Source organism: Myotis daubentonii, chromosome 19 (genome assembly GCF_963259705.1).
Source record: "Myotis daubentonii chromosome 19, mMyoDau2.1, whole genome shotgun sequence".
NCBI lineage: Eukaryota > Metazoa > Chordata > Mammalia > Chiroptera > Vespertilionidae > Myotis > Myotis daubentonii.
This window is the reverse complement of record NC_081858.1, coordinates 20,577,461-20,588,960: the sequence shown is the minus strand read 5'-3', so window position 1 is coordinate 20,588,960 and position 11,500 is coordinate 20,577,461. Positions and strand designations below refer to the sequence as shown.

Here is an 11,500-nt window from a genome sequence, read left to right as displayed (position 1 = left end):
TCCCCACCAGCTCTCTCAAAGCCATGTCCTCCTTGATTAAACAATGAGTCTGGCCGAGGGTCCTTGCTCATGGGCACCTGAAGCTTCTGTTAAAGACTAAAATTCAGCAGATGGGGGCTCAGGTGGCACACTCAGCAGATGGGTGTGTGTGTGGTAGGGAGGAGTGAGGGCTGTTCAAACCCTAACTACCCTAGTGCCCCCCCCCCCTTGAGGCAGATTAGGAAGTTCTAGCTGCTGAAGCCATCAGTTAGGGGCAAAGATGGGTCTACCAGGGACATGCTCTGGATGAAACAGAGCCCTAAGGAACCACAGACAGGAAGGGGAATGGAGTTGCAGACAGGTCAAGTGAAGTCTTCCTCATGAGTGGCACTTTACAAAGTTGACATAGTCCCTTTCCAAATGACTCCTGGGAGGATGGTGACAGAGTGGTCAAAGGAAGTTTAGTCGCTAAAAGAAAAGGAACTTTTGATTCAAATGGAGGCCACGTGCCGCTGTACTCTCTTTTCCCAGCAAAGTCTGGGAAGCCTCTCTGTGCAGATGCCTTGGTGTGTTTTATGCAGAGGTGCTTCCGGGCTCCAGTGCAGCAACATGGGAACTACCTGTGCTTCCCTCTCTGGTCCAGGAACCATGCTGGGCATCCAGACCCTCCAATGGGCGTCTGCAGAAGTTCCAGGCATGAGAGGCCTAGCGAGTCTCACCCACCCACTCTCATCGGAAGGGCACAGTCCCCAAGCCCTTGGCTTTGGCTGTTCTAGAACCGATTCAGCCTAAATCTGCAAGGCTTGGCCACACTGTCCCTGACAATTTTGCCAGGAAGCAGTTGTTGTGTCTGACACCTGGGGGTGGGGATAGAAGGGCAGGCCATGAAGCCAACAACCTTTTCTCATTTTTTTCTAGCAGCCACCGGAAATGAATCACCTCCTTTGCCGACACGTCCTACTCCGTTCAGATGGACTGACCCCTGAGGACTCGGGTACAGGAATCCTGTGCCTCTCAGCTCTGGCCTGGTTTCCACCTCTTGGTGAGTCTCAGCCGCAATTTAATTCCCAGAATCAGAGCAGCTTAGAATGATCTGAATATCATTTTGTATTAAAATGGACTTTTCCTCTTAATTTGTGACTAGAGGCGAGCTTTGGAGAGCAGGCCTTGCGGGAAGAGTCCCCCAAACATCAGTTGATGGGACTTGGGATTTTTTAATATCAAGCCACACTGTTTCAAGTTCCTTTCCTTTCCTCTTTTTCCTTCTTTTCTTTTCCGTGATAGCCGCCCTGGGCTGCCTCCTTGAAATACTCTCACAGAAAAGCCTGTCTTAACTAGGTTGACATTTTGCCCAGGTTAGGAGGTAAGCTGCTTGGGCACAAGCAGGGTGCGGCCGGCCTCGGCCAGCATTGGAGACAGCCCTGTGAGCCCCTGCCCCCGTGCTTCTGGTAGGAGGACAAGGGGTTTCTGACTGTCCTGTCACCCCAGCACAGACCATAGAAAGAGCCCAGCTCCTGCCAATGAGGGGCTGAAAGAGCAGTTTCTTGAGTCAGGAGCCCGCCCCCTCGGTGTCTTTCACACCGGAGCCAGCCAGGCTCTGCTCCCCACACCCCCCCACCTTCAGAATGAGGCAACACACCAGGTGAAGAGGGACATGGAACACTTTTTAATGTCAAGTCAGAGACAACCCCTCCCTCCCCTAACCCCAATCCCACTTTCCCTCATCACACGCAGGACCCCTCCCCGAGGCCTCTCTTGGTCCCCAGACTCCGGGGGGAGGACAAAAGATTATCTAAAAACTGCATTTTCTTCTCTTTCATACACACGCACACACAGGTGGGAAATTAAATAAAAGAAACCAAGAGGGTTCAATTCTCCAGTGGTCACAAAGGCATCAGAGATTCCCATAGGGCTCGAGCGAGTGGTTACTGGCTGTTTAGCTGGTTCGGTGGCGTGTTTGTGCGGGATGGAGGGGGCGGCGCCTGGGCGGACCTCCTCCGGGAGCCACACCTGGAACAGAGGCTGTGCCTGGTGTTAATGTCGTTTTCTCGTTTCACTGCGTATAAATGTCTCTGACATGTGGATAACGCAAAAAAAAAGAAAAAAAGAAAAAAAAATAGAGGCAGGAGCTGATTACACAAGTACCAGTAAACTCTATCATCTTTTAGGTCAACACACAGCTAACGCCATATACAGCATGCAGTAATGTCTGAGAACGGACCTGCTGAGAAAGAAAAGGGCTAGAACTCTTAACAAAAAAAATATATGTATATATATGTATATATATACTGTATAATATATGTCATCAAAAGAAGCAGTGCCAACAAACGCAAGGTTGGGTGCAGACACCCCCTTCCACTTCTAAACAGCACGGAGAAGCATAGTCGTGTCTGCATTAAATGCCAGGATGAGGAGAAAGCTGTAGAGCTGGTGGACGTGTCGGTTAAATCATATGTATGTGTGTGTGTTTTGTTTTGGTGGATTCGCCAGATCCTCACCGGGCGGTTAATGCCCGGCGTGGGGTCCACCGGTTGTAAACCTAGTTAAGAAGTGCACTATTCATTTTCATCTTTTTTTAACAAACATACTTCTCGTCACCCCTTTCATGTGTGTGTGGTGTTTAGTGTTGCCTTGTTTTCCAGCTAAGTCCTAGACTCACGTCAGAAAATAGAATCAAGAGTGAACCAGAATCCCTTATGATCCACGATGCCCATGTAGTGAGGGGGACACAAAGGTGAATGGGGCCTGTGTGACTGCTGACTGTGGGGTTTGGTCGCCGTCAGGCTGTTTTCTTTAGGTTCCTTTTTATTGATTTGCTTTTTAGATTTGCGTTTCATAGCACACATGACAGTGGCACAGTCTACAGCGGGGGGGATCCCCGCGGCACATGGGGGCGCAGGCCTCACTCTGTGTTCGCTTCTAGTGACGGATTGAATTTGGGGATGGCCGACTCCGGAATTTTCCTTGGCAGGGGCCCTGGAGTGGGCAGAGCAGCTGAGCCCTCGTCCACCCCGGAAACAATGCCGCTGGCGGGCGGGTATCCAGAGCCAGGGGTGCGCTCCTCCCATTTGGGAAAAGAAAGAAAACTCAGCTGTACCTACGTATCTGCCCGGCCTGCAAGGCGATCGATTTTTCGATTTCCTTTTGAAACGTGTTTCCCCAAAGTGTTCTTTGTTCCCCTCCCTCGAATTTGTGTCCCAATCGTCTGTGTCTCGGAATGGCGTTTGATTACATCTTAGTTGGAAAGGGGTTTGCTCTTGCTGTCGGAGGTGCCTTTGCTGGAGGGTTGGTGGTTGCAGTGGCGGCAGCTTCCCTGGTGGGGGCGTGGCACTCACATCAAAACTGGCGCAGGAGGAAGACCAGGAGAGGTAGCAGCCAAAGGCAGCCTGCCCTCCTCGGCGTCCCGTTGCTCACCTCGCTGACAGCGCCGGGGCCTGTGGAAAGAGCACGAGTCACAAGCAGCCACAGGAAGAAGGAATGGCCGTTGCCTGGTCAGCTGTCCTTAGGCCTCGCCTCTGGTAAGCCCTCTCTCTAACTGGGAGCATCTGGTTTGTTCCCGCTCCCTATGTAGGGGCTGCATGACACATGGACCTTCTACAGCTTCTATCCCATGACACACACTGTATAATGGGGAGCTTTCCCTGGCCAGGAGAGAACATGAGGCTCAAGTCCAAGTGTGCTGGTGGCCAGGACACCTTTCCTGTGTACTAGGCTAAGGCTATGGCTCAAGGTCAAGTTCAAGGAGAAGGTGGCAGGTGTATGAATAGCCCACACAGAGCTTCAATAACATAAGACCCTGTGTCATGTGCACCATCACTCAACCACTTCTGCGCACTGCCTGCCTCACCCTTCCCATTGCCGTGCAGCAGCTCCACCTGTTGCCGGAAGGACCTGTTGGACACCAGTCTGCCTCCCTGCTACGGCTGCTGCTCGGGCTCAGCGTCCTCCTGCCAATCACCGCCTCTCCGGGCCGAGCCCGGCGTCTGCCTGGAGCACTTGGCCTCTTCCCATCTGGCCTCGCTAAGAGCAGACCTAGCTCAGGCATCACGTGCCTGAAAAGCCAGACCCAGCTCCCAGGAAGTGGAGGTGGGAACCAGGAAAGACACAGGTGGCCTCTGGCTGTGTCCATGGACGTGCAGGAAGGTTTAGGTGGAGATGGGGATGTGGAACCACATGGAGAATGGCTGAGTGGGAGGTGGAGAGCACCCTCCCCTGCGAGGCACACGCCACCGGGCCTGCTGACAGACATCTGAAATGAAGCCAAGAATGAGAGGCAAGAAAACTATGCGGTCATAGAATTCCCCAGGAGCTTTCCTATCACCGTGAAACATAAACCAGGAGGCTCCCTGAGCCCGGGGGGCAAGAATGCCCACAACCGATGGAGCTACGGATCGTGAACAGCACACAGGGGTGTTGAGGCCCAGACGAATCAGGCACCCAAGACAGAGGCACCTGCATGCTCGGCTGCACTGAGTTTAATGAGACTGTGTCCCCACTAAGTGCACGTGCTCACGGGGGTGAAGGAAGCTGCCTCGGATGCCAACCATCAGAGACACTTCTGGCTCCTTGGTTCCAGGTGAGATTATTTCTTGGGATCCGAAAACTCGTGGCTGGGAAGCACTGCCCATATGGTTGTATTTCCTGGGCCGTGGGGAGAAATCTCTGACTACGGGGCAGTGGCTACATCATGATGAGCTTGAAGTGCAGCATGCTCTCCAACCTCCCATGTCCTGTGGTCCAGGACCTGACATTCCCAACGCCCGGATTTCTTGGCAGGGCGCGTTCTCATAATGAGAGGCACAAGGGAGGCTATTTACGCTCCACCCTGCAGGGAGGGGACCTTCCCGGCTCCATAGAACCAAGGCCTCCGCCAGGAAGGCCCTCCTCATAGTCCCTCACGGTTGCCTATGTCACTCCGTTCTCTCCCGGGTATGCTTCTAGGGCAGTGGTAGGCAAACTCATTGGTCAGCAGAGCCAAATATCAACAGTACAACGATTGAAATTTCTTTTGAGAGCCAAATTTTTTAAACTTAAACTATATAGGTAGGTACATTGTTATTAACTTAATTAGGGTACTCCTAAAGCTTGGGAAGAGCCACACTCAAGGGGCCAAAGAGCCGCATGTGGCTCGCGAGCCGCAGTTTGCCGACCACGGTTCTAGGGTGAGAGGCTCTGCTTTCCTCCTATGAGGAATCCCCTCTGCTCTGGACCCCAAAATCCTTCAGACCAAGAGCCTGGCCTGTGCCTGAGGCTGACTCTAAGGCAGCGGTCGCCAACCGGTGGTCCGTGAGGTCCGAAAGGTTGGCGACCGCTGGTCTAAGGCACATGTGGGTTTCGCAGTCCATGGGACCAGCAGGCCTTTGTGGGAGCTGGGCTCCATGTTCTCAGGCAGAGGTAGTGGCTGTATTCTATCACCCCGCGTGCACATGGCTATTCCTCTCTTGCTCCCCTCAACACTCACAGCTTTGAGACCCAGTCCGCATTCATGCCGGCTCACTCTTCCCTCTCCCTCCTCCTAGCCATGCCTAGAAGAGGCCCTGTGGGAAGAGAGGGGAACGAAGCACAGTGCCCAGCACGTGGCTGCTCTCCTGCATTCCCTCCTTGCAGGCCCCCCCACCAGGGGAGATGCCACAGGCCAGGCACGCAGCCCAGTAGGGCCTGGCTCATTCCTTACCATGAAAGGAAGCCTTGTTTGCGGGTGAGGGACTCTGCAGCACACAGGGGAGGCTGTTGTGACTGGTGCCCCCCGCCCCTGGGCACCTCGCCTGGCAGGGCAGTCTGCAGGTGCTCCTCTGGGCCTCTGTGCTCAGTCCCATTGCCAAGGGCCTGAGAGCCCCTCTGTGGGCCTGCTGCCTGCTGGGTGGCATCAGAGAACCCATCAAGAAGAGTCTCGACCTGTTGTGTCAGAAAACTCTTCCCATAGAAGCAGGAAATCGACCTGTTGTGTCAGAAAACTCTTCCGATAGAAGCAGGAAAAGGCCGTCAAGTGCCCAGAGCCTCCTCTTGGTGCACTGTTACCCTGGACAAGCTCCAGGGAACTCGCTGGTGCTCCTGTTTCCTGTCCCTGACCCACAGGGGCTGTCTCTCACTGTGGGAGCCTTCACCCTATCCACACACACATCCCCTCGCCCTAACCCGTGGTTGGCAAACCGTGGCTCACGAGCCACATGCAGCTCTTTGACCCCTTGAGTGTGGCTCTTCCACAAAATACCACATGCGGGTGTGCAGGTACAGTGTGATTGAAACTTCATGGCCCATGTGCAGAAGTCGGTATTTTGTGGAAGAGTCATACTCAAGGGGCCAAAGAGCCGCATGTGGCTCGCAAGCTGTGGTTTGCCAAGCTGAGCCACAGTTTGCCGACCACTGCCCTAGCCCATCCTCTTTCCAGCACAAAGCTGCACAGGAGGAGGAGACACGCAGGGGTTCCCACACATCCTCTCTGAGGCGGCCAAGCAGCTCTCTTGTCCCTTCCATGAAGGTTCCCACTCAGGCCTTGACCCCTCAGGCTTATTCTTTATGATAATTCCAGGGTCACGTCTCTACCATTGCAAACGGATCACGCTACAAATCTCCCAGATTCCTCCGGCCATCACAAAGCTCCCCTCTGCCTGGCAGAGTGCTCCGCATTTCATAATCTCGCTTTTCTGCCTCCTTAGCTGTTCTTCCTGCCAGATGTCTTTCAGTGTCTCCCTTCCCCCAACTCCATGCAACATGAGCTCATGTCACCTGTACACACTCGTACATGCACACAGGAGCACATACCCACCAACCATGTTCCTTTCCCTTCTCACCCTCACACCTTATTCCAGGTTCTGTTCTTGCCTCCAGTCACCTCCTCCAGGCAGCCTTCCTTGACTTGCTGTGGTTTATTTCCATAGCACCACATACATCCCACTATTGAAATGCCTACCACCCTGCGTTATACTTCTCTGATTCCCTCCTCTGTGCTGCAAGCTTTTTAAAGCCCCTCTGTGTCTAATGAGGCCCTTGGCGGGTATTTGATAAGTGCTTGTTGGAGGAAAAAAAGAGCCAGAACATTGTGATACATGTAGATAAGCCCATATTTTCTCTGAAGATTCTACTTGAAGAAAAAAGAAATAACTACAACAAAACAAACTCTTGTCCTGCCTTTTGCTTTACCTCAATTTTCTCTTCCAAACACCTTTTCCCTCTTTTCCAGTAAAAGTCACTGCAAACCCCTTGGTTGAGGGAGGTGTACCTCTGGGTGGGACATCAGGCCAAGTGCGTGCAGTTAGGGGGGTCCCAGCCCCAAGAGCTGCAAGCATGCTCAGGACTGCTGTCTGCACTCGAGGTGGAAACTGAACCTCAGAGCTCCAGTGACTGCCCCCAAGGTCCCTCTGCTTCTCTCTCTAAATGCAGTTTTCCTTCCCCCTTCCTCACAGCTATTCCACGTGACTCACTCCTCTGTGGGAAGTGTAGAGGGGAGGGAGCACCTGGGCCAGCCCCATCCGGGCACTGGTTAAGGTGGGGACCACACAGGCCATCCCCCGCTGCCCAGCATGTGGAAGAATGCTATGGCATGACCTTTTGTCCAGGCATTGTGTCCGGTCCTGGAGCAAGGCTCTCCCAGAGCCTTTGTGGCCAGGTGACAGCTCTGCCCATCTACCTGGTGGCATGGGCCACACTTGTGAGACCTCCGCTAGTCATCCAGTCACACCTCCACTCTATGCTGGATGCCTTTATTGCCTCTGTCTCACTAGAGAGCTGCAGAGGCCTAAAGAGACTATCAGGACAGGATCCAGGACAACTAATGAGTGTCAATTATTCATCAGAAACATCTGGCAAGAATGAAAGCCTCAAACAAGACCCATTTTATTCCTAGCCTAGTGACTCACACAGACCTTCCCCCTTCCTTCCACTTTCCTCTTCCTCCCACCAATTCCCTTCCAGTTCTAAGTCAGAGCAAGATAGAGAGCGCGAGAGAAAGAGGGAGAGAATGGGGTAAGCAAAGGGCAGCATGCAAGGTCTAAGAAGATGGGTGCATTAGAGCATCAGTGCGCAAGGAAAGAGGCAGGCCTGGTACAGGGCACCCAGATGTGGAGACATTCCAGGCCCTGACAGGTGCTCATTAGTGCTGCCAGCAGGGAAGTTAGACTTCTGCCAGGGGAAGCTACCCAGGGAGAATGGCATGTCCTCAGGGATGGGTTAATCTGAATTGAGACAGCCCCAGGGCCGGGTGGAGGCCCACTGGGCTGCTCCCTGCGGTTAGCTCAGAACAGAAGGCACCTTGAGAGCAGGCAGAGTTTGGCATATACCATCCTCACCAAGGCAGTAGCTGCCTAGGAAATAAACATACCAACCTTTCCAAGGGGTCAGGGCTGTAGATTTCACTTCTAAAAGAAATGAAAAAACAAGCCACTGTTAAGGTAGAAAGCAGTCAGAGGTACCTGCTCGGCCCTCAGAGGGTGTGGAGGATGAGCCAGCACTCCCAGCCCTCTTGCCTTTGCCGCTTGCTGTCCTCACCACAGCCCAACCCTCATACGTGCTCCCCTCCGGTTTGCTGGAAAGCCACTTGCCATAATGGGTGAGTTGGGGAAAGATATGAATGATGTTCAAATTCGGCTGCTGACCCAAAGAGTGCCAACACCTCCCCCTTGCCTTAGCAGGAGACATGAGTGTACCTTCAAGCCTGAGGCTCCAAGCCAATAGATTCTTCTTTGTAGAACAACTTCCTTCTTTGACCACCCTACTATCCCTTAATTAGGTGAAGTCTGTAGGGCTTAAGTATAAAATTGTCACCCACAAATGAATTATACTACAGCAATTTGAACGTACTAACAGGTATCCAAGCTATGTTTGAGATGTGAAAGTTTGACCAGCATTCATGGGTTCATCTTAGAAACACTGCTGGGCTAGACTGCATGAGCCAGATGAGCCCAGAACTTGGCTACATGACCTCTCCTGATGAGTCAGACTATACCGAGTGGGGCCAGAGGGCTTCATCTCTCTGGGCCAACCTGAGGCTCTAAGACCTGCATCTATGTTGCTGGACTTGCTGGGACCTGACTATGGAACTAATGGGGCGCCAGCTCTTCTCTGCTGACTAGACCATCAAATACCCCCTCTTCCTCAACTTCAAGCTCTCAGAACAATCCACAGAGCCTTTTCTTTTGATCACCTGTCTTGAGTGGCCTGAAGTGATGATAATCTCTAATCATCTACCTCCATTTTTTAGCTAGAGGCCTCTGCAGTTGTTCCACTTGGATATAAAGAGGATGAAAAATCATTTCACAATGTATCTGTACATCAACGCCCCACGATGTACACTTTAAATGTCTTACAGTTTTGTCATTTATCCCTTAGCAAAGCTGAAAAAAAATGAGAACATGATGTTCAAGTCTCTTGCATTAAAGTGATGCCATTCTCTGAGCAAAGATCTCCCATGCAGGAGGAAAGACAACTTAGCTATAACTTGACCTCAACTAAAATAAAGCATTTGACTAGAATCAGGAAGCATACTTCTGCATTCAAGCTCTCGATCTATTCTTTAAAGGCACCTGAGATACCATATCCCTCTTGATCTAAGTGGGCATTAGCAACCCTGGGAAGCCACTCTGATAAAATGTAAGGGGCGGGGCGGACTTATGATCAAAGAGTGATCCAGAGATGATCTTGTGCAGAGTAGGGTGGCCGAGAAAAGACGGGCATGCTGCTGCCATGCGCCTGTGTTTAGCAAGGGCCATCCGTGGGGTAACTGCTGGGCTGCAAGAGCCAGCCCAGGAGTTAAGGAGGGACTATGTTCATGAATTGTTTCATTCAGGTTCCACTGAATTGCGTCTCTGTCCCCAGAAGGAGGGTCATGGGAAGGAGGGAGGGTGTATGAAGAGAGATTCTTGGATAGAGCAGTCACAGGCCTTTCACCCCAGAACCCAAGCAGAGCAAGTGCAGGGCCCATAAAGTGACAGGTGCTGTTTCTGGAGTAAGGATGCAGGGAAGGGCTCTACTTGGTCATCTGTCCTGTTGGAAGGCTCAATAAAAGAACAAAATTGAGAGCATGTTTCTGTAGAAGTGATTTTCTGTACCGTCAATCAAGTTCTGAAAACAACTTCAGCTGAATTGTTCCTACCCAGCTACTCCCTCGAATCTCCAACACAGGCTACTTGTACGAAGGGCAGGACTTTCCTGAATAAGGCGGCCGCATAGGTAAATGCCTGTACTCGCCCCCACCCTCAACCACATCAAAATTACAACTAAAATACAGAACCACCCTCATCCAGAACCCCCGGAAGCTGGCTGAATGGAAGTCCTACAACTAGAGAAGGAAGGAAGAACGTGCACTGAGACTGGGAGGAGGGGCAGAGGCGCGGAACAGACTGGGCCGGCACCCACGTGGGCTGCTTTCTACATCCGGAGGGAGATGGTCTCTGTGGAGGCCGCCTGGAGGAGCAAGGGGGCCCAGCCCCACACCACACCCCAGCCAGGGTCCCAGAACTGAGAAGAGAGGCCCCTACGGGCAGAAAAACAGGCCTGTGTTTTCCTCACTAAGAGCTTGACTAAATGTGTGATTTTCCTGTCACTATATTCATGGCAGGCAAGGTAAAATGGGAGCAAATATTTAAAAGATAGAAAAACTGGGTTGAAAAAAACAAAAGAACCCCACTCCCAAGCCTCTAAGCCAGTGTCTTTGGTCAACCCACAAAATAATCTTTTTGGCACTAAAGCCAATGTTCATACCTGAACCCAGGTACCTAGGTAAGCCCAGGGCTGCCTTCTGATTCTCGTGGGCAGGGGAAGGCTGGCTTCAGTCAGGATGAATAGATAAACCTTCTAGAAAAAGGATAAGAATTCTTTGTTTTTACACCTTCTGGTATTTAGACACAAGGGCCATAGAAACGCTAACTGCTGGTGCTGGCCAGTTTGGCTCAGTGGATAGAGCATCGGCCTGAGGACCAGAGGGTCCTAGGTTTGATTCCGGTCAAGGGCACGTACCTTGGTTGCAGGCTCCTCCCCTGCCCGGGCCCTGATCGGGGCTCCTGCGGGAGGCAACCAATCGATGTGTTTCTCTCACATAGATATTTCTTTCTGTCTTTCCCTCTCTCTTCTACTGTCCCTAAAAACGAATGGAAAAAATATCCTTGGGTGAGGGTAAACCAAAGTAAAAAGAAAAAAGAAAGAAATGCTAACTGCTGCTGGAGGGCTGGGCCTCATGAACCATCTGTAATCCTTGGCAGGGGAGGACCCATCCTCTCTCTACTGCAATCTCCCCCTCCGGGTGCAGTGTGCTTTAGTGCCCACTCTTAAGAAGTTGGTTTGACGGTCACAGTGAGGCTCACAGGCATTAATCAGCCCACCTTTCCCAGCCCACTGATACCATCGGATCTGACTCCGGGCCTAGGAGATAAAAGACAAAGGACCGTGATGGGAGACGAACAGCCACCCAGCAGCTGAGTCTGCAGTGCGGGCCGCTCTCCTGCCCGTCAGCCAGCTCAGTGAGGGATGGCGGCGCGTCCCCGAGTCCGTATTTCTCACGGCAGGAGTCCGGCCCCGCCAAATATTAATA

The 11,500-nt window shown here is 52.2% G+C and overlaps 1 protein-coding gene across 4 annotated transcripts in view; it reads right to left on the bottom strand.

Moving 5' to 3' along the window:
• Positions 1–1,622: 1,622 nt before the first annotated feature.
• NTM (neurotrimin) overlaps positions 1,623–11,500 on the bottom strand; it is an 858,055-nt gene continuing 848,177 nt past the window's right edge. For 2 of the 4 annotated variants that reach the window (XM_059677237.1, XM_059677239.1), the window contains 2 exons: positions 8,301–8,333; positions 1,623–3,413 (listed from right to left, as the gene is read on the bottom strand). In XM_059677237.1, coding sequence (XP_059533220.1) covers positions 3,316–3,413; positions 8,301–8,333 — 131 coding nt within the window. In that variant the 3' untranslated portion in view covers positions 1,623–3,315. The remainder of the gene's footprint in view (positions 3,414–8,300; positions 8,334–11,500) is intronic. The other 2 variants (XM_059677238.1, XM_059677240.1) reach the window with 1 other exon arrangement.